Source organism: Grampus griseus, assembly GCF_964374135.1.
Source record: "Grampus griseus genome assembly, chromosome: 7".
NCBI lineage: Eukaryota > Metazoa > Chordata > Mammalia > Artiodactyla > Delphinidae > Grampus > Grampus griseus.
The window spans coordinates 11509443-11533117 of NC_139001.1; the positions used below are offsets into that span (position 1 = coordinate 11509443).

Here is a 23675-nt window from a genome sequence, read left to right on the forward strand (position 1 = left end):
ACCCTTTATCCAGTGGGAGTTGACCGCATGAGGAGCTCTGGGGTTCATGCTCTTGGGCTGGGCTGGGGCCCCATGGCCAGGCCCTGGTATCCAGAGGGTGGCCGCCTGATAGGACAGCCTCCCTTGCTCGCTTGTGGGATTTTGTTCTTCGTTCATGGAATTCCTGAGATTGGGTCACCAGAATGACACTGATACACTGATTTCAGGTGACTCAAATTTTTATGTAGGTGGGACTCTCCAAAACATATTTTTCCCTGGGCCCCATACACCCGAAGGATAGCCCTACATTCTTATACAGGGTCCCGTGCACGGTTAGAGTTGAGCACTAAGGTTGAAATTGCCCAGAGGTTTAAAAGTTCTAAGCAGATGTCTCCTGAAATCCACTCAGCTTTTCTCTCCACATATCAAGACTTACTTGCTCTTTGAATGCAGTTATCTGTGTTGTTTGGGTCAGGAAAGGGGATATTAAATGATTTTTTCTTAAATCTTTGGAAAATTTTTAAAAAGTATAAAATAATTGCAGGTGACAGCCTGACTTCAGATGAATACAGAGTGTTTTCAAACTGTAGTGAAATAAAGCATGGATTTTGACATGTGTTAGACAACACAGCTGGACACATTAGCCACCACAGGGCATGGTGTCATGTGACCAGATCACCCTGCATCCGCGAAAGCCTTGTTATAAACGTCTCATTATAAAGCTTCTCTTTATTTAATCTAAGAGTATTATCTTAAGAATGCAAAAGCGAGTTATTTAAAAAAACATATGAATCTGAGATACTTTCTGCTCACATCAAATTATAGACAGAGATTGAATGCTGAGGCTAGAAGTATCATTTAGAAACCCTGATTTTAGATTCTTAAATTCATTTGAAGAGCCTCATTGTTCCCATGAGTTGATTATTTCATAAAAAGTAAACAAGTTTGAATGTGTAAAATCAATCTGTATGTCATAAAGATTACATTTGATAGAATAGCTTTTTGCAGCATTCAAAAATCACTTTCCTGATCATACAGGGCCCTCGTAGCGTGTGTCTGGAGCGGATGGGTGGTCAGGCTGGACCACTAAGCCTGTGAGCATAGTCACTGCCACGTCTGTCCCTCATTCATTCATTCATTCCTGAGCCAAAGGCCACGGTAGATGGTAGATGGAAGACTTAACTGGTGAGCAGATATCCCTGCCCTTATGGTGCTAGTGTCTAGTCGGAGAGCAGACAACAAACTAATGGGCAAATACATAATTTAAAAACTGTGAAATGCTAAGATGCTAAGAAGGAAGTGGACAGGATACCCTGAGGGAGACTAATGGGGGTGAGGATGAATTGGAGATCCTGATTCACTGGTGGCAGTTTAGGAGAGATCCCCGTTATGTGCAGATCTAGAGAGAATGCTCGCACCGAGGCCCGAAGACAGAAAAGAGCAGCGTGGCTGGGACTTAGTGAGTGTGGGGCGGGCACAGCATAGGGTGCAAGGGAATCTGGGGCCACACCCTGTAAGGCCTGGAAGGGAGGAGCACGAGGTTTATTCTACATGTAGTGGGAAGACAATGAAAGTTTAAAAAGCAGAGCCATGCCATGATCTGATTTCTGTTTTTTTTGTTTTTTTAATAAATTTATTTGTGGCTGCATTGGGTCTTAGCTGCTGTGCACGGGCTTTCTCTAGTTGAGTTGCTGTGCGTGGGCTTCTCGTTGCGGTGGCCTCTCCTGTTGTAGAGCACCAGCTCCAGGCATGCGGGCTCAGTAGTTGTGGTTCACGGGCCCAGTTGCTCCGCGGCATGTGGGATCTTCCCGGACCAGGGCATGAACCCGTGTCCCCTGCATTGGCAGGCAGACTCTTAACCACTGTATCACCAGGGAAGTCCCTCTGATTTCTGTTTTAATGTCACTTGAAGAGAGGCAGGGAGGAGGGTTAGAGGAAGGTGGAAAGCCATTTGGGAGCCTGGAACACCGGTCTCACTGATGCTGACCTGCAGGGTCACAGCAAGGCAGACAGTGAGGTGGGTGAGTTTCAGACCCATTTCGGGAGTGAAATGCTAGGAATCGATCATGGGTTAAATGTAGGTGTGGCAGAAAGAGGAATATCAAGGATGAATCCCAGGATTCTGGGGCTGGATTCTGGGTAGATAGAGACAGTGGATGGAGAATCAAATTTGGGGGTAAAATCAAAAGTTCCATTTTGGATTTTTTTAAGCTGAAGGTACCATCGTATTCAAGGAGATGTCAAAGAGGCAGCTAGATACGATCATCCGGAAGTTAGAGAAACTGATGCTGAGACATACCAACCTTCCTACTCCTAGAAAGAGCCGTGAGACTCCCTGTCGTAACTGAACATTCATTCACTGCAACAGTGCATCTAAATGCAGTGGAGAACAGGCTTAAAGGGAGCAAGGAGTTCCTCATCTTTGTCCCAGAGATGTTCCCACTGTGGGTTTAGGGGGAGAACTGAGTTCCTGAAACTTCTTTGCCTAAAATAAAAGGTGATGTTTTCATTTATGGAAAGAAAGTTGGATTGCGTAAAAATAATGCGACATGGAGAGCCTGATTCCAAATTATGGATAAGAAATTAGATAAAAGCAGCTAAGAAAGAAATGTTTCCCCCTAAAAGGGCAGACAAATTATGAGCCATTTGAAGTAAATAAAATATCTGGCACTTTTTCCTCACTCTTACCTTGTGTCACTTACATAATGCTAATGAGACTTTGATTTTTAAAAATTCCTTACTGCACTAAACAGCTCAAGATTTATAAATTTCAATGACAGAATGAAAATAGTAAGAGAACTATAATCAGTTTATAGATGTGTGTGTACATGCAGTAATTCAAATTTATCGTACAGCTTTGATTCAGATGGAAAAAGGCAACATTTTCTTTTTTTATAATTAATTGATCGTTTGTGCTTCTATTATTAGAGTTTGCTCCATCTTTAATTTTCCAGTCTTCTGTAAACCCAAGTCACCATATTTTTTTGTTAGAAAATGTTACTTAAGAGTCATCCATCCCCCTGCCTTTTTAATCTTGCTTCTTAGGGTCAACCAGGACCACCAGGGCCACAGGGTCCTATTGGACCCCTGGGGCCACCAGGACCCATTGGAATTCCAGGAGAGAAAGGGATGAGAGGTGACAGTGGCCTTCCTGGAGCAGCAGGTGACAAGGGTGATAAGGTAAGCCTCTTCTTAAGTGAAAGATTCATATTAAACCCTCACCAGAATTGCTATGCCAGATTTTCTAATAATCACGAGTAGTACCTATCGGAACCTTAGAAAAATCAAGTCTAAACTCCTCTTCGATATTCAGTCCTCATTCCTAACCCCTTTCCGGAGGAGCATGCCTTTCTGGACCTTTTCTAGGCACTTAAATACATGAGTTTACCCAGTAAGGAGTGGTTTTCTTTATGGCTTTTTAAAACAACCTAACTGATACTATATGTATCATGCAGAGCCTTCTTTTTTACTCAACCATATGGCTTGGAGATCATTTCATATCAATTTATGTAGATTGAATTTACTCCTTTACTCTATGATATGCCATAATATGGATAAAACTATAGTTTATTCCCTGTTGATGAGAATTTGAGATCCTCGTCCAACTTCGTGTAGTGCAAGTGTGCAAAAACACTCCTGTAAATTACCTGTGTTTACATTTAAGAGTTTGTTTCTCTAGGATAAGTAGAGTCTGAGAAGTTGAGTTTCCAGTTATAGGGTATTGAATGTATTCTTTGAACTAATATTGCCATGTTGGCTTCCTAAGTACAAAAAGAAAAGCACAAATGGTTGATTTCCAAATGTTGGCATTTGAGCTCCTTAATGTAAAAATAGATGACAATGACTGATAAGGTTTTGTTTTTAAAACAAGTTATTAATTATTAATGTTTTTAAGTAAATTAACCTGTTAATCTAATAATTTAGTAGCTTTTATATCTTCGTTTTATTTTCTGGGATTTTAGGGTCCAACCGGTGTTCCTGGATTCCCAGGTTTGGATGGGATACCTGTAAGTATCCTTAAATTTTCTCCATTTATTTTAAAGAAGGGAGGGACACTCATCAAAGCCCTTAAAATCACATGTTTTGTATATATATAAAATATATTTATATGATATATATTATATATAATATATATGGCAAACTCTTCTTTATTTTCTTATTTTAGTAAATGGAAGGGTGCTTGCATTTCAATTTTGTGTAATAACTCTGAGACCAGAACATTTTACTTGAAGAACAAGGTTTTCAAAAAGATTGGAGAAAAGCATTCCAAGATATGAGCTCGTATACTTGTCAGGTCAAGTACAATGTTCTGGAAATAAATTTATACTCATTACAAAAGTTTTTATTTGCTGGTGAGTCCTAATGGTGGGAGTGGGCTCAAACCTCTCATTGCTTATACAAAAACCAGAGGAAAGAAGGAAAAGGTATTTGGCAGGGTTTATAATTCATTAGAGTTTTTCTGAGGATTTCAAGGAAGATTTCTTCTCTGATCTCTGAAAATACTCCAGGCTAAATTAATTTAAATTGGGGTATATGAAAATAGATTTATTTATTTTTACTATGCTACGTAGTTCTTGTGGGTGGGGAAGGAAGTTTCACAAAACTGAACGACATGTGAGTCACAGTTGCCATAATTTGGGGACCCATATCACAGAACCTTTTTGTTATGGTATTCTTGCAAAAATGCTTCACCTATCATTTTGTTTCTTGTAGGGGCACCCAGGGCCTCCTGGATCCAGAGGCAAATCTGGCATAGATGGTTACAACGGCTCAAGAGGTGCTCCAGGCTTTCCAGGAGAAAGAGGAGCTCCTGGCCCACAAGGCTCCCCAGTAAGACAGCCACAATTCAGCCTAGTGGGAATCTTAAGTGAACAGGCCCTCCAGTGGGAGCAGGCTGGATGTGTTCGAGAAACAGTTATTGCAAGTGTACTGGGAGCCTGGTGAACAAATGCGGGTGACTGGAGGATGAGGACAGAGAGTTGGGCAGGACGTAGAAGACACGGGGCCTTGTAGACTATGGAAGGAAGCTGGGTTTTCTTTTCCATGCCATGGGAATGCACTGGATGGTTTTAAGGAAGGAAGAAATATGATCCGACTGATGTTCTATCATGATGCTCCTGGCTGCAATACAGAGAATGGATGATAGGGGAAGGGAGGCCACTTAGCAAAGCTTAGGTTGTTTATCATTCAGGGTTCACTGCAGATACATAAACCCCTCTAGGTATTTCAAGACGAGAGGAATTTTTTTTTTTTTTTTTTTGCGGTACGCGGGCCTCTCACTGTTGTGGCCTCTCCCGTTGCGGAGCACAGGCTCCGGACGCGCAGGCTCAGTGGCCGTGGCTCACGGCCACGTAATATAATATAATATATTAGTAGATATTCTGTCTTAGGAGATTCCTCAGTAGATCTTAACCAAATATTAAATAAGTATATATGACAACCTTAGGATGATAATAAAAATGAGAATAAAGAAATCTCCACTAGTGAAATATGATTATAATGGTAATTTTATTGGTGAGTAATATTTCATTTGCAAAAGAAAATACAGAAATAGTAATATGCTCTTTTCCTCTCTTAAAGTGACTATTTTATTTTCAGGGCCTTCTTGGGAAAAAAGGAGAAAAAGGAAATTCAGTGTTCATTTTAGGTGTCATTAAAGGTATTCAGGTAAGCTTTACAATCAGGATGGGTTTAAAACAATTTTTTTCTATATAAGTAAACCCATGCAGAAAACACATGGACTGAGATTTCCTTTAAAATGGCTCTGAGGATACTGGTTTTGATCCTTACCCTGACCCTCTGGGATGACCCATACTTCTTGTGTGAAGGCGCTTGGCTTTAGCTTCTCTGGCTGCAAAATTCCCCTCCCTCCCCATGATTCTCGCAGAGTTGCAATGAATACATTTATTTCAGAGTTTCTCAGCCTCGGCACTGTTGACATTTTGGGCCGGTGAATCATTTGTCGTGGAGGCTGACCTGTGTATTGTAGGATGTTGAACAGTTTCCCTGGTGTCTACCCATTAGATGCCAGTAACACCCCCCTGACCCCCACCCCCCACACCCAAACAATATCTCCAGACATTACCAGATGTCTCCTGGGGGAAAAATCACTTCCAGCTGAGAATCATTAATTACTTTGTAGTTAAAATATTGTGATATTAATATTTACCATTCATGATGATAGAAGTCACCACTATTGAACTTGAAAATTGTAGAAACCTGATAGCACTATCCTTAGCAAATGAAATGCTTTTGTGTTTTTCACAGAGAATGATGTACAAATATTCAGAAATAAACTCTTGAATGACCACCGCCTCTCTGTAATCTGAGTAGCCGTGGATGAGCAGAAGGAGATCACTAGATACGATAGACTCAAGAGGAGAGATACAGTACATTTTCAAGACATGGTCATTTCTCTTAAGGAAAGATATTCTACAATAATTAGATAAAAGTAGTCCTAGATTGCCTCTATCAGATTCCAAGTTCTGTGCCACCTGGAGTGGCCACACCTGAGTGGTGATCCCTTAAGTGAGCTTACAATGTGTGTTTATAGCCTCTGTGCCTATTCTTACTTGTTAGACAGCAAGCACTGTGCTTCTATTTATAGCTTAAATGATATATTCATAAACTTAGCTTCAAAAACAGGGTCATTCTAGGAACCAGTATGATGTGTTGGAAGGAGTGAACTGACCCTTACCTACTACTGTGACTTTAAGCAACCCCCTCAACCTCTCTGAGCCTCATTTTCCTTAGTTTTTTTATTATTTATTATTATTATTATTTTTTTGCGGTACGCAGGCCTCTCACTGTTGTGGCCTCTCCTGTTGCGGAGCACAGACTCCAGACGCACAGGCTCAGCGGCCATGGCTCACGGGCCTAGCCGCTCCGCGGCATGTGGGATCTTTCCGGACCGGGGCACGAACCCGTGTCCCCTGCATTGGCAGGCGGACTCTCAACCACTGCACCACCAGGGAAGCCCCTCATTTGCCTTATTTGTGAAAGGAAATTAATATTTACCCTGCCTTCCTCTCAGTGCTGATGGTCTGTTATAATAGTTTATACTGCCATGTATTGTAAAGTATAATGTACGGTACAATATTAGTTATGGTGAGTAGTTTTTGGTAATTGTGCAAGAAACAACAAGCAAGACAGAAAGGGAGATGAATGTAGAGAGTTCCTCATCTTAAAGAGAAACAGAGGATCCCTAATGAAAGTGGCATGCAGATCGATAACCTTGGAGAAACAATGGTTTTAAGAGCCTATATCCACTTCCTACCCATTTGGATGATTATTATTAAAAAAAGAAAAAGAAAAACAAAATAATGTGTTAGTAATTATGTGGAAGAGTCGGGACCCTTGTGCATTGCTGGTGGAAATGTAAAATGGTGTAGCTGCTGTGGAAAATGGTAGGGTGATTGCTCAAAAACTTAAATGTGGAATTACCCTATGACCCAGCTATTCTACTTCTAGATATGTTCTCCCAAAAATGAAGGCAGGAACTCAAACAGATATGTGTACACCCATATTCATAGCAGCCTATTCACAATAGCCAAAAGGTGGAAGCAACCCAAGTGTCTACCTACTGATGAATGGATGAACAGAGTGTAGTACGTACACACGTACAACACAATATTATTCAGCCTTAAAAAGTCAGGGAATTCTAAAGCGTGCTACAACATGGTTGAACCCTGAGGTCATTATGCTGAGTGTAATAAGCTGGTCACAAAAGGACAGAAAAATGTGTGATTCCACTTAGATGAGGTCCCTAGAGTAGTCAAATTCATAGAGACAGAAAGTAGATGGTGCTTGCCAGGGGCTGGGGAAGGGGGGATGGAGGGCTAGTGTTTAATGGATACAGGGTTTCCATGAGGAAATGGAAAAGCTTGGACAATGGAAGCACAACATGGTTGCACAACATGGTGAATGTATTTAATGCCACAGAACCGTACACTTAAAAAAGGTTAAAATGTTAAATTTTATCATACGTATATTTTGCGGTATATTTTACATTTTGGAAAAAAAAGGAAGAGTCTGTATTCAAGAGAATATACACCCCTTGATCCTTTCAAGTGAGTAGAGTCTCAGGGCAGAGTCGAGTCACAAAGCGGTAGGTGTGCACAGCGGCAGAGAGGGTTTCCACACGAATTCCCTTTACATTTGCTCCTGGGTGATAACAGGTGTTAATTAAGGGAGGAACGGTCTGCCAATCAGATGACAGACAGTTAAACTGATGAAATGGGACCACTGGATCGAGAATTTAGAGCTTTGTTTTTTTCTTTAGAACATTTTAAACTGAAAGATGAAATCTCATCTTGATTCCATGTCCTCACGACTCCAGCAATCTTTCCCTGGTTTCAGCTGGGTAGAAGTAGAATTCAGGGCTTAAGAGTGGAGACAGAAAAGCACCTCCATAGAGCCCTTCCACAGCTGTCTTTTCAACACTGAAAAACTGAACAAACTGCACAGACAGTCCAAATAAGTCCTGTGTGTGTGTGTTTACTTTTATGTTGTGTGTTTTAGGGAAATGGTGTTGCTCTTCTAATGCAATGTCCTGATACTATTGCAGGGTGACAGAGGGGACCCAGGACCTCCCGGCTTACCAGTAAGTCTTCTGGGCAGGCCATGCGCTTCTGTTTGCTCCTCAGATAGCCTATGGTCTCCACTAGTTTGCATCTCAGCAGGACCAGCTACCTAATTTGCAGGGCCCACCTGGTGCAAAATGAAAATGTAGGTCTCTTGTTCAAAAATTATTACAAATTTTAAGATGGTGACAGCAGAGCATTAAATCAAGCATGAGGCCCTGTGTGACTGCACAGGTCCCGGGCCCACAGAGCCGCCCTTGAATCTCAGTAAGCTCCAGCTTACCTTTCACTTCTATCTTGCAGTGATCATTTGGTATTGCTTGGATAGCTATAGTCGCTTAATATTTAGGAAGATAATTCCGCTTAGAAACTACCTAAATAATATATGTCCAGTGAAAATGATTTTGCTTGCTGAATCAGTAATTGTGTATTATGTTTAGTATTTTGCCCTATCTTCACGTTCCTGGAATTTGTGATTCAATGATTATATTTGTCTTTGCAATTCATCAATATTCACAAGATTAAAACTGAAAGCAATTTGGCCTCCTAATGGTTCACCTATAATTGTGTTTGGTAACTTCTGGCTGTTGACAGGATTACTTTCTCAGGTTGTTTTTTTCTTACTACTCCGGCAGCTCAGTTCTACGTTATCAGTGAGATACCTTGGTGTCACTGTTAAAATAAATACCAATTCATTCTCTAGGAGAGAGTAATGCCATTGCACACTCTCAAATCATTTGACATGGGCAGGGTGAGTGGGAGAACAGAGCCCCTTTCTCCATACTTCTAGAACTGCCCAACTATAACCTTTCCTTGTGAATTTGTGTGTTATTCTGCTGTAACTTAACATGTTGCAGGAAGTTGTTTATGGCTTAATTACCTTGATCTTGAATTGGGGACATTTCTATTCACACTGATCTTACAGGGCATGTTGAAAGGATATATTAGAGTATAACTACATTAATAATTTATTTAATGCTAAGTAATATTAATATTGTAAAAGCATTTTGATGTATATTAAATTTATAACATATATGGAATTTAGGAGTAACAAGGTTTCTTTGTTCTCTACTTTTGCTACTACAAGATTTATTTGTGAATAAGTAGATTGATCTCTGGGTCTTAATCCCAAACGTAGGAGTTAGTCACACCCAACAAGTGCTACTGCCTGCCAGCTCTGTGCCCTTTTCCCAGCTCTATCAGAGCTACTGTTCAAGATGACGCAGCAGGGCAGGTGTGGCCGGGACTGTGATTTCTCCGGAGGTCTTTATCCAACTGGGATTACATGCAGCTCTCCCGTGAACGATGATTATGGTTTCTGGTAAAGAATTTACTGATTTTTCTCATGTTTAGGGCTCAAGGGGAGTGAGAGGACCAGCAGGCCCAGTGGGATATCCAGGAGAGCCGGGGTTGGCAGTAAGTACAGCACTGTTGATTCTGTCTCTCCAAAAGCCCTGACTTGATATTTAAATCAAGCAAAAGAAAGCAGAATTGCAGTCTTGGGCAATTCAGGCCGAGATACACCCACCATTATGAGCGTGAGTCCCTCCTGAAGCACGGGTCCCTGGAGGTGGGGGGCAGGAGGGGGGTGGAGGTGGGGGGCAAGCAGCCCAGCCATGGTAGGAAGTCCATCATGTGTGTTTCAAAATTAAGCGTTTCCTAAAGAGGAGCTTGGGACAACCAATAAGGGCACAGTCTGATCTCCATCACTGATAACTGATTTGTGTGTTTTTGCTGTTGATTTAGGGACCTCCAGGCCCTCCTGGGAGTCCAGGTTTGAAGGTAGGCGGCCATGAGTAAGATACACAAATGAAGTCCGTGTACAGTGAGATAAGTGACACTAGTATTTGTCAGAATCGCGTCTTCCCTCTTTTTAGAATTCCCGAACTATTTAATAAATACACGTCAACAAATTGCTTAACCAGAAGTCTTATTACTTGTAATTACTTTTTAATATTCCAAAGCAATTAGTTTCCTTTTTCTTTTCTTTTCCAGGGTAATCCTGGCGTGGGAGTAAAGGGGCAAATGGGAGACCCGGTAAGAACTCCCTTTTGCGTGGAGGAGCACATGTTAAAATGTATGGGCTACCCGGGTCGAGGAAACGGTTCTGATTACCACTTAACTTGTGTTCGTTCTCTCGTCACTGTACAGCTTTATGGCTGAGAATTTTTCTTTGCTGAATTATTATGACACCATTACCCTTGACTATAAAATGACAGTTCTGACAAAACCTAACAGTAAATTCAATTTAATTTATATAACACACTTCCCCCTGGCCCAAAGACATGGAATATTTCTGATAATATATCCGGGGTAACAATTTGTTTAATTATGGATTTGTTTAGCTTAACTTGCCAAATTTCATCAGAGTCCTAAACTTCACACATAAATAAAAATATGAATAACTGTGACCCAAAGCATTGAGCAACACACCGTCCACCCCTCACACCCATAGTCCTTTCTGCTGAAACACAAAACTAGGTAAGGATAAACTTTAGAAAAGTGCCTTAAGGTGGAAGCTCATCTGGAAACAATCTGAATGCTTAAGAGTCGGTGAGGGGCTCTTTCAACAACTGTGGGTAAATAGATATTGAGCATCTACCCTGTGCCAGGCTAGTATTGGTGCTTGGTGTGGGGATTTGGCGAGACAGACCTGATCGCCGCTCTCATGGAGTTCCAGTGTGGTTGGGAAATTTATGGTACAGCCATTTAACACGCTTGCCAAAAATATACTGGAAGACGTCATGATGTGGGGAAATTCCAGGTTCTAGTACTTATTGGGTTGGCCAAAAAGTGCCTTCGGTTTTAAGTAAAAATAAAAGACACATTTTTCATTTTCACCAAGAACTTTATTGAACAGCGTATTCACCCTTTTGTACCACTACCTTCTGCCATTTTTCAGGCAACTTAATCATTCCATCTTCTCAAAACATTTTATCTTTTTGAGCAAAGAACTGTTCCAGGTGCCTTTTACATTCTTCCAGGGAATTGAAATTTTTTCCGATAAGAGAATTTTGTAAAGCCTGAAATAAATGGAAATCCAAAGGTGCCATGCCTGGTGAATACGATGGGTGAATCAGAACTTCCCAGCCAAGCTGTAACGGTTTTTGCCTGGTCATCAAAGAAACATGCGGTCTTGCATTATCCTGATGGAAGATTATGTGTTTTCTGTTGACTAATTCTGGACGCTTTTTGCCGAGTGCCACTTTCAGTTGGTCTAATTGGGAGCAGTACTTGTTGGAATTAACCGTTTGGTTTTCCGGAAGGAGCTCATAATAGCGGACTCCCTCCCAATCCCACCATATACACAACATCACCTTCTTTGGCTGAAGACCGTCCTTTGGTGTGGTTGGTGGTGGTTCATTTCACTTGCCCCACGAGCTCTTCCATTCCACATTGTTGTACAGTATCCACTTTTCATTGCCCGTCACAATTTGTTTTAAAAACAGAGCTATTTCATTACGTTTCAGTAGAGAATAGCATGTGGAAATATGGTCAAGAAGGTTTTTTTTGCTTACGTGGAACCCAAACGTCAACGCGATTCACATAACCAAGGCTGGTGCAAATGATTTTCCATGCTTGATGTGGATATTTTGAGTATGTCGGCCATCTCCCGCGTGGTATAATGTTGATTGTTCTCAATTATTGTTTCAATTTGACTGTATCAACCTCAGTTGGTCTACCCGACCATGGAGCATCATCCAGTGAGAAATCTCCAGCACGAAACTTTGCAAACCACTTTTGACATGTTCGATCAGTCACAGCACCTTCTCCATATACTGCACGAATCTTTTTGTGTGTTTCAGTTGCGTTTTTACCTTTTAAAGCATAATATGCCGAAAATGTTGCTTTTTTTCTTCCATCTCCAATATTAAAATGGCTACACAAAAATTCACCAATTTTGATGTCTTTTTTTAAATGCACGCTGACGTGACACCTGTCACATATGGTCTAACAAAATTGTTCCGAATGAAGTTAAAGACAACTAAGTGCTACTAGAGCCATCTTATGGAAAAAACCGAATGAACCTTTTGGCCCACCCGATGTGATAGGAAAATGTGCAAAAAATAGTGTTGTAAAATATATTAAATGATTTTAAATTTTAATACAATGTAAACTATATTCTACATTTAAATTATGTTTATTATTATATAGTATTACTTATAATATATATATTTTTATTGGGGTATAGTTGCTTTACAATGTTGTGTTAGTTTCTGCTGTACAACAAGGTGAATCAGCTATAGGTATACATATATTACCTCATTTTTGGATTTCCTTCCCATTTAGGTCACTGCAGAGCATTGAGTAGAATTCCCCGTGCTATATAGCAGGTTCTCATTAGTTATCTATTTTATACATATTAGTTTATATATGTCAATTCCAAACTCCCAATTCATCCCACCCGCCTTTTCCCCCCTTGGTGTCCATACATTTGTTCTCCACATCTGTGTCTCTATTTCTGCCTTGCAAACAGGTTCATCTGTACCATTTTTCTAGATTCCACATATATACGTTAATGTATGGTATTTGTTTTTCTCTTTCTGACTTATTTCACTCTGTATGACAGTCTCTAGGTCCATCCACGTCTCTACAAATGACCCAATATAATTCCTTTTTTATGGCTGAGTAATACTCCATTGTGTATATGTACCACATCTTCTTTATCCATTCATCTGCTGATGGGCCTTTAGGTTGCTTCTGTGACCTGGCTATTGTAAATAGTGCTGCAATGAACATTAGGGTGTATGTGTCTTTTTGAATAAGAGTCTTCTATTAGAGTTTCAAATTATGTTTAACACACCATTTAGTCCCATACACATGTATGCACACATGCATATCATGCACATGTGTATATGTAGACATATGTATCATGTGTGTATACACAGTTATAGACCCACACATACATACAAGCACACACACACCACAAAGAACTGCATCAAAGTTTTAATAGAGATTACCTCTGGATGGTAGGATTATGGATTACTTTTATTTTTTAAATTCATTTTTAACAGTATGTATTATTTATGAAAAACAATAAACATTTAAAATTACATTATGTATTTGCCATGATTTTTATTTTAAATCCGTGACATACAGGCTTGTAAGCATTATACCACAATATGTGGGTGAAAGTCTTCTTAGTTTCCATTTTTATTTCAAACTAAAGTTAATATGAAATTCTTATTATCTTGATTTTTTTAAAAGGGTGAGGTTGGCCAGCAGGGTTCTCCAGGACCCACCCTTCTGGTGCAGCCACCTGATTCTGGTCTCTATAAAGGAGCAAAGGTAATTCTCAATCCATATATGACCTTGGTAAAGTAGTCATAGCCAACGTTTTCTGAACATGTTCCCGTGCCAGCGAAGAGCTGAGCACCTACATGCAACGCTGCCTTGATCCCAGGGTAACCTTTACAGGTTGGTACTATTATTAGTTTCATTATAAGGAGTTGAAAAAGTGAGACTTGGAAAGGTTACCAGGGTTCTCAAGTTTACCCGGCTGTTGAGTGGCAGACCTAGCTTGGGCTGCTAAACTGTGACATGTCCTCCAGGATATAGTCCCCCATTCATGTCTTTGATATGGTCGCTGAAAATACCACTGGAAATCCAGCTGTCCTTTAGATGTTACATATGGATCTGATGCTTTGGTAATTGAAAGGTGACAGAGTCATAAAACCGAGCATGTAATAGACTCTTGGCAAATATTAATTCCTTTGTCACCCTCCAGCACTGATGTTACTGATGCCATGTGCACATTCTCCCATCAGTTTTCAGTTACTGGATTCAGTTTCACTACCTTGCTCAAAAGGAGCCTCTCCTCTCAGTGGCTGCATTCCCAGCTTGCATCTGCTGCCCTGGGTCCATGGTGGCTCCCCCCACCGCTCTGCTGTCCCACGCCGCCCAATGCTACACCTTTTACACAGAACTGGCCTCCTGAAGAGTGTCAGGTTCAAAGGTGCGCTTGGATCTTAGTTGCTAATTACCGACAGTTGACGAGTAATCCCTCATTAAAAAATTAGGAGAATGGCTGTTGAAAGAGGTAATTTCTTAAAGAGATGGAACTCAGTATGTTGAATAGAGCCGGTAAGCCAGATTATATTCATTGTGATTTTTAGGGTATTAAAGGAATGCCTGGAATCATTGGACCTCCCGGACCACCAGGACCCAAGGTAATTTATTTAAAGAACTTAAAAAATTGTATGATGTGCTATCTTAATTTAAAATTTTTACATGGTTATTATCACTGCTTTAAATGCCGATATGTTACTAGAACTTTTCAATATTTCATCATAATTCTGTAGGAAGACTATTTCCAAAGTAGCTGTTTTCTTTAAGCTGCTGGCAATAATTTTTATTTCTCGTTTTGTTTTTGCATTCGTATTGCTGAAATACTGTTGCTTGAACTCCTCTAAAAGTGTCGTCTCTTTAAGGGGGAGCCCGGTATTGGGACAAAAGGAGAGAAAGGTATTCCTGGGTTTCCAGGACCTCGGGTAAGGATCATTTTTGGCATCCTTAACTTCAGTGAGTTTGGAGGCATTTCTCTCTCACATTTTTATAAGACTAGATCAATATTTCTGAGAGTTCAAAAGTGGAGATTATCTCTAAGAGGAATGCTATATTTTGGTCAGCAAGAATTGTGTGATAGCTAAGTGCCCCAGAGCATCCCTTTCATGGACATTATTTGGATAAAACAGGCAAGCAGAAGATGGGAGATTTGGCAGGAAGTAATGGGATCGTGGCATTTTCTTACTGGCTCAGTGTCAGTGTGATAGTAGCTTGGAGTTGTTCATTTAAGCCTATTTGATAAAAGAAGGTACTGATCTAGGGGCAGTAGCTAGAAAACAGCTATATAGCATCAGGCCTCAGACATCTCCACACATGTCACTAATGGGATCCCCATTCATAGAGTCACTATGAAGGCCAGACCTTGGCGAGCACGGGCATTGAGTTCATCTGACTCAGATTCAGTACTTAACGAGACAATATTGACTTCCATAGTAATTTTCATTGCTGATAATGCATAGAGCAACTATTAATCTCTAGACAAATTACACTGCGATGATTCAAAGATATTTAGCCCAGTGCAAGCATTAAATTAAATAAATTGAAATGGAAGAACAGCAAAAACAACACAACCGTGTTCTTAATTTAAAGCACTGTCAAGTACATTCATTTTTTTGAATAAGATTAAAGATCAATTAAAATAACAAATGTTATAAAGAAATGGAATCTCTTTTATATTTATTTCCTTTATCCAGCTACCTTTGCAGACAAGATTAAATACCAACGAAGCAATCTCCTAAGGTGAAAAATGATTCACTGAACTGGTTTATGTATTTGTTTTAATTCTGCTTGTGTTGATTCTTGTGAATTTATTAGGGGGACCCTGGCTTCTATGGCTCTCCAGGTTTTCCAGGATTAAAGGTAAATGAACACGATTATAGAGAGGATAAATACATATTCATCAGTAAATGCAATTCATTGTCATCCAGAAGTTGTACCGGGGCCTGTAGACTCACACACAGTAATGAGAAAGGGAACACATTTATTTTATAAGTTACATGATTTCACTGTGGGTACAAAAACTAAAGCAAAACTGTCGGATGCAACCCCAAAGCAGTGTTAAGATTCTGTACAGAATCTCGGTGAGCATGGGTCATTCAGATTAAATGAGAATGAGATAATTTGTTACCCAATCACATTTTTTAAAAAAGGCGTGTTTCATCCCTGATGTTCTGCAATTACCTTCATTGTTTGATCCTCATGAAAACAACACTGTATATATTATGCATTGTTTTATTTCCTGTAAATTTTGTAGGTAAATATGTGCATAAAAATAAATATATATGCTTAAAAAAGGCATGTTTTTGGTTATTTGTAGGGGGAACCGGGAGTGTTTGGAGATCCTGGGCCGTTTGGATTTCTTGGTCCAAAGGTAAAAAAGTGAGCCTATTTGAGTACAGTCTGATAACATCCTATATCCCTTACGTTATCTAATTTATTTTTTAAAATATTTCAAAGAATCATTCAAACCTCAGTTCATTTTGCTTATATTATTTTAATGCATGTGGTAATGATTACATTTTACATTTGAGCAATGATCCTTTTGAAGGTGAATAATAATGAGAGATTCAAAAATTCCCTAGGGATTATACAGTATCATGATTAAAAACATAGGGAACCGTGGAGAGTTCTTTGCTTTGAACACCACTGCATTTTTTCTTTCCTTTTTATGTGACCTCACCTTAGAACTTGTGCAGGACAAGCCATGGTGGCATTAAGGTGACACAATTAAGGGGGACAATATCTGCTGCTAAAATGTAGGTTCAGATCCTATAGGCAGATAAACTATTTGTTCTGGAGTGCAAGTTAGACATTAATGCTCATAATAGATCCGAGAAACTTCATGGCTTCAGAGGTATCTAGTTGATGCACATGGAAGCATTTTTGGAGTTTGAATTTTTTTTGGGGGGGGAGAACTTTCCCAGTTGGCTGTTAACTTCTGCTTGTAGGTGGGAGATCTCATACTTTTGTTCCTCTTAGACCACCATGAGCTATTTATTTCTCTAGTCAGCCTATAGGCTTTGTTTCCTATATGAATGCCCACTTGGTGTTGCTAATATTTACTTAGTGCCAGGAAACATGAGAAAAAGATTAATATTTCTAAGAGAAGTGAACGAATGAATGATTTCAGGGAGATCCTGGAGACCGCGGGCACCCAGGACCACCAGGGATTTTGGCAACTCCAGCTCTTCCACTCAAAGGTTTGTGTTCCATTTTGTTTCTCTATAGATTATGCTGAAATGGGATTTGCATGGTCCCAAAAGAAGAGTTTGGCCTAGTCCTTCTGTAGTTTACACACTCAGCAGGCTGCATATACGCACTTTTAACATGAATGTATAATTATATTAGTGCAAGTAGAGATGTGCATCTTGGTCTGTCTCTATCAGCCATAAGACACCAAATTTTATTTTAGTGAGTGAACTTCATGCTGGGATTTTTATTATGTTACCTTTCAGAAAGTAGGTTTTTTAATCGCTAGAAATGTGTGAAGCCATTTGACTAAGACCTGCCAAGATGCTGCCTCCAGGAAGAAAGCAGCCTAGATCGATGACAAATTCCGCACTACTTCCTGTGTCTGCAGCGGAGGGTCTAAGATATTGCACTTTAAACGTGATGAGAAACTGCAAAACAATCTCCTGTTGTACTTTAACAAGGCTCACGAAAAGTGATTGTGCGTGAGCCTTTCAATGTATATATATGTTTACTATATACATTATGCCATTATCTTTGGCAGGGCCTCCAGGGGATCCAGGGCACCCTGGCCGCTATGGAGAAACGGGGGCTGTTGGACCACCTGGTCCCCCTGGTCCCCCTGGTAGACCAGGCGAAGTCTGTGCAGGTATGGCTTTTACATGCCAGGTTTGCTGCATCCTCTTCCACACCAGGGCCTCTCCACTCTAGCTGATATTAAAATCACCTTAGCATTGTTTCAGAAATACTGATGGCTGTGCGTACCCCAGATCAGGAATGTTGGACTCTCTGAGGGATGGATGGACCAAGGCATCTACTATTATAAAAGGGTCCCCATACTTTTTTATTTTTGGCCGCACTGCGCAGCATGTGGGATCTTATTTCCCTGACCAGGGATCGAACCCATGCCCCCTGCATTGGAAGCACGGAGTCCTAACCACTGGACCGCCAGGGAAGTACCCACCACCCGCCCCCAACCCCTGCTTAATTCTAATGCACAGCCAGGATTAAGAAGCACAGAGCTCAAACCAATTAATCATTTAATTGGAAGAAATCCAGGCTCCTGGACTGCACCTCAGAAATATTCAATCACTATCTCAGGGGTGTGATAAGAAATATGTATGTAAAACAAGCTTCCCACAAGACTACCAGATGCAGTTAAGATGTGGAAACTGCTGCTAGGGTTAGAGTGTGTCTTTAGGTCTTTCCCACTTTCTTGGAAGGCTCTCTCTATGGACATCTACTTGTTAAAATTTAGTTCATCCACCTAGGCCCCAGCTTAAATCTTCTGCATGAAATGTGGAAATACAAAATTGCAAATTAAAAAATAAAATTTTGATTCGGACTTAGTTAAAAAATAAACAGAGAACAACAGCCCTCTCGCCCACAAAAAAACCCCTGTGGCTCGTGGTAGTATTTGATGAAAGGCCTGAGAAATAATCCTGTTGACACACGGACTTTGAACTCCTTCAAGTGCTGTCTTAGCTAATATTCCCAGTGAGATTAAGAATGGAAGTTTAGGGAATATTTGCATTCTGTGAACCCAGGAGGACTGATTAAACGTGTGGGGAGAAAAGTCTGGTATAAATGTAATTTTATCCGGTCTGTTTCATGTTATAGTTCCTGAGGAGTTAGAAGTTTCTTGAGATATTCAACTGTGAACTACAAAGTTCTTGTTTAATGTTTCACAAAGCTAGCTTTCAGTTTGTAGGATCTGATGACCACAAAGGCAGTAAATAAAGCTTTGTTTAGTTCATTTACTCTTTCGATATCGCAGCCATGGCTTAATTGACCCAGAACTATATAAATCATACAGAATACTCTGTTGGTCGGGAGGCACTAGACCCCGCTCTTACATTTCTCCTTTCGGGCTTGTTTATAATAAAATACCACCTCCAGCAGATTGAAATCAAAACCCAGTGGGAGTAAGTAACACCTGTCTCTAGCAGATTCCAAACCAAGTATAACAGGAAGCTTCTTAATTCCAAAAATCTTTTTTAAAAGAATCCATATTTTGACTCCAACCTATAGTAAGAAATAATTTTATATTGTATATAAAATATAAAATTTTTATATTGTAGCATTTACATTACATTACACACATATATGCATACATACATACATATGGTTGAAACACAGATTTCACAAAATAATATCTCTGGGGTATCTGATACACTCTATTTTCTATTCCATTCTTTTCTTTTGGAAAAAAAAAGTTTTTAATGCTGGCCACAACTGAATTGATTTCATGTCCTATCAGTTGGTGGTCGAGGCTGCGATATGCCATACACTGTAACCCATTCTGCCTTTTGGAAGCTGGTTGAGCATTCTCCCTGGTACTGGGACGAGATAGCAGGCAGCATCTGGGACCATCCAGTGACTGATTGTGGAGATTCCGAGTCAGGTCTTAGGACTGTTATGAAGACGAGATGGTAGCCAAGTCCACAGGAGTACATGTTCATTTTGTTTTAAACATACCATTGTATGTAGCCTTTATTATACATATTTTATTTTATAGTCATCTATAGTATTTACCATGAGATGAGTTGGGTTTTGGAGTCAGACCCCTGTGATTGAATCCCAACATTCCCAATCAGTATAGTATAGTGAAATAGTTATGTGTTTACACAATGGACTAAAATCATTCCAGGTTCTAGTACTTACAAACTGTGTGATCTTGGGCATTTATTAAACTTCTCTGTGCCTGAGTTTTCCTGTCTGCAAAACGGAGTTCTTGTTACAGTTGAAAGAAATAATATGTATACAGTTCTTAGAATACAACTGGGGATATAGTAAAGACTCACTGTGTTAGCTACGATTATTAGTATTCATATTTGGCCTAAATTTTCTGTGCCTTATCTATAAGGTATGAACTTTTCAAGGTTGTTGAAGGAGTAAAGATAATGTTTGATAATACATGTAAAGCCCCAGCACGTATGCACCCAATAACGAAAGCCATCAACTTAACTTGCATGCTACATTACTGATGACGGACAGGGTTTCAATTGTCTGTTGCTGAACAGATAACCCAAAACCTAGTGGTTTAAGACAACAACGTTCAGTATATTCCCCTTCACTCTTTCTGTGGTTCAAGAATTCAGGAAGGGCTAAGCTGAGCGATTATGGAGCAGGGATTTTCATCTGGTTGCAGCCATCGTGTCTGGAACTGAAACATGAGGAATGGCCAGGCATCTCTCTCCTTCATTTCTCATATAGTCTCAAGTCTCTCTGTGTGACTCTGTACTTAATTTAGGCTTCCTTACAGCATGGTGGCTTCCGAGCAGTGATATTGCTTCTGTGGTGCCTCAGGACTCCAGTCCAAGCATTTTGCTCACGAGGAAGAAGCTGAATCTTCTTTAATAATCTGGCCTTGGAAACCATATCGTGTCACTCCCGCCATACTTCATTAGTCCAAACAACCACAAAAGGCTGGTACATTGAAGGGACGGGGAACATTCCACCTCTTGCTAGGGGAGCATCAAGGTTCTACAAGAGCGTGAGGGACTAGAGCTACCCTGGCGCCATCTTTGATAACGTCAGTCTTCCACAGAGAGGTCCTGGAACCAGGCATGCTTAGGAAGAAGCAGCTCAGAGTAATGATCGCTCTCACACCAAGGCTTCCGGCTGTCTTTAAGCCAAAGCCACCAGCGAGGGGGAAGTAGCATGTCAAGGGGAAGCAGGATTTAGCTGCTGCTGCATTACTTTGACCTGCTCTAAACACACTGAGCATCCAGTCGTTCACTGAGAACATGCCAGATATTGCAGTAAGCTCCTTATGTGGATTATTTTATTTAATCTTCATTACAAGCCTCTGAGGAAGCTATAGAGGATTAAATAAGTTAAATAACCTACTTAAGTACCTGTGGCTGGAGAGGGAGAGGCCAGGTTCAAATCTAGCACCCCTTTGCTTTTCCACAAACCTAAGTGGTTATAGTATTTTACATCTACATAGATAATTTTGTGAGTCCCATTTTTTTTTGGCTGTGCTAATTAATTTTGGGGTAAAAGATTAGAAGACTGTCTCCATGTAAGCATATCTCAATCATATCCAAATATTACATTTTAGTATCTAAATGGCAACACCAGTTTTCTCATTAAATTCTACTAGTCAATGATAATTATAAAAACAAACAGCTTAAAATTATATACCAGGTACCTATCTACATGATTTAATGTATTATCTTATTTAATTTCTTCTAATTTTTTAAATTTTTTATTGAACTTTAGTTGATGTACAGTATTATGTGTTACAGATGTACAATATAGTGATTCACAATTTTTAAAGGTTATGCTCCATTTATAGTTATTATAAAATATTGGCTATACTCCGCTCGTTTTACAGTAGGTCCTTATAGCTTATTTCATATGTAATAGTTTGTACCTCTTAATCTCCTACCCTTATTTTGCCCCTCCCCCTTCTCCCCACTAGTAACCACTTGTTTGTTCTCTATATCTGTGAATGTGCTTCTTTTTTGTTATTTTCACTAGTTGTTGTATCTTTAAAATTCCACATGTAAGTGATATCATACAGTACTTGTCTTTCTGTGAGTCCATATTTTAATTCATTATATGTGCTAATGTGTTTATTCAGGTTATTTTTTATCAAGTTATCAAAGATTTTTGATATTTTTAAAACTAATTTTAATTAAATAATATATATTTCTTTTCCAATAATCCTAAAGAATAGACAAAAAGGTAAGAAAATCTGATTCCCTAAACCTTTATTACCACTTGTGTGCTTGTTTCAAAGGAGGTGAGGCATTCTGATGGCTGGGATACTCAGTTATTTTTTAGCTACATTTTTTTCCCTTAAAAAAATTCCACAGCCTAAGAAGCATGTACTGATTTTGATTTCTTCTACAGAAAAATGTTATCTGAGAGTATGTGTGGTTTTCATTCTTGATTTCTCTTGGAGGCATGATGGGACCCCCTGGGCCACGAGGGTTTCCTGGTCATCCAGGATTTCCAGGGGCAGCTGGTATTCCTGGGAGAGCTGATTCTGCTCCAGGGAAACCAGGCAACCAGGGACCACCTGGGTTGCCTGGAGTGCCAGGGTTGCCGGGACCTCCAGGATCAGATGGTAAAGTGCTCTTCATTCACATTCACTAGCATTTATGTTGCATTTGATATTTGCAGTATCATTCAGAAACCGTGACTTTCCAAATTTTAAAAACGTTATCTAATATTTCATAAGCCAAGTTAGTTGTATTAAAAGTACAAAAAAGTAAACTGATGTTGGACTGCCACATCTCTTAAATTATGTGAAAATATTTGGATGGGAATTTAAGTATGCTGATAGAATGTTGTAAATTAACACAATTTTTATTTTTTAAATGTAGTTGTCATTTTTATAGAGTTACGTATGGACCTGGCTTGAGTCAAACAGCTCTACAAAGCCTTTTGTGAAAAAACTGCTGTCCCAGGCAACCCCTTCTCCTATTCTCTCCTCCCCAGGGGCAATATTTTCCCCACAATTAGCTGGATTTCTTGGGATTTGCCTCTATATTGCCATTCAACATACTTGTGTTGCTATTTCTTAATTTTTCAGTTTGCGCATTATCTATTGACTTTCCTCTGTAGCGGGTGAATTCACCTCTTTCCCCACCCACCACACATATGCCATTTTCCACTCCTACAACCTATCAATATAGTTAGCGTCATAATTTTAGTTAAATAAATATGCAGTGTTTACACGGAAGGGTTATATAAATGCTATTCACCAGTTTAGCCATATAATAATATATGATACTGCTTTCCTAGCATAACAGTTTGGTAATGATTGTCATATCTTTGTGTGTTTGCTTGGTTTTCAATATACTTATTGCTAATTCAACCTCAAACCGTCCGGAATTGTATACATCTCTTAATCATACATTTTAACTCATTACTAGTATTAATCTCTTTGAATAAATCTCATCTGGAACTTTTTGACCTGTTTAAATTAGGTCAGGTTGCAATTTTAAAAGCTGATGCTGCGACACTGCCTGGAGATCTTCCTTCACCATTATCCTAGGAATTCTCTGTCTCTATCTCTCTGTCTGTCTCTGTCTCTCTGATTCTCTGTCTCTCTGGGTCCCTTTGTTTCCACAACTCATATATTTCTTCTAATGGTTTACTCATTATACTTTGTGAGAGAATGTGTATATTTGGGGTGTCTTCACTGTTTGAAATACCTTTATTCTACTGTGGAATTAGATTGATAGTTTGGTTGAATATAAAATTCTAGATTGGAATAATTTTTCCTCCAGGTTTTTGAAGGCATTTTCCATTGCTTTTTAGTGTCGTTACTGAGAAGTCCAGTAACCTTTAGATACTTGATTCTTTGTTTAAAATCCCTTTTCTTATTGAAAGCTTATAGGA

At 39.6% G+C, this 23675-nt stretch overlaps 1 protein-coding gene across 1 annotated transcript in view; it reads left to right on the forward strand.

The window, feature by feature from the left end:
* COL4A4 (collagen type IV alpha 4 chain) overlaps nt 1–23675 on the forward strand; it is a gene marked incomplete at its 5' end in the record, with an annotated part of 118387 nt that overhangs the window by 27403 nt on the left and 67309 nt on the right. Inside the window, 16 exons of the mRNA XM_082658683.1 lie at nt 3025–3159; nt 3942–3986; nt 4693–4809; nt 5578–5646; nt 8546–8581; nt 9915–9977; nt 10308–10343; nt 10557–10598; nt 13770–13850; nt 14678–14731; nt 14993–15052; nt 15942–15986; nt 16444–16497; nt 17257–17326; nt 17860–17964; nt 22231–22395. Coding sequence (XP_082514809.1) covers nt 3025–3159; nt 3942–3986; nt 4693–4809; nt 5578–5646; nt 8546–8581; nt 9915–9977; nt 10308–10343; nt 10557–10598; nt 13770–13850; nt 14678–14731; nt 14993–15052; nt 15942–15986; nt 16444–16497; nt 17257–17326; nt 17860–17964; nt 22231–22395 — 1177 coding nt within the window. The remainder of the gene's footprint in view (nt 1–3024; nt 3160–3941; nt 3987–4692; nt 4810–5577; nt 5647–8545; nt 8582–9914; nt 9978–10307; nt 10344–10556; nt 10599–13769; nt 13851–14677; nt 14732–14992; nt 15053–15941; nt 15987–16443; nt 16498–17256; nt 17327–17859; nt 17965–22230; nt 22396–23675) is intronic.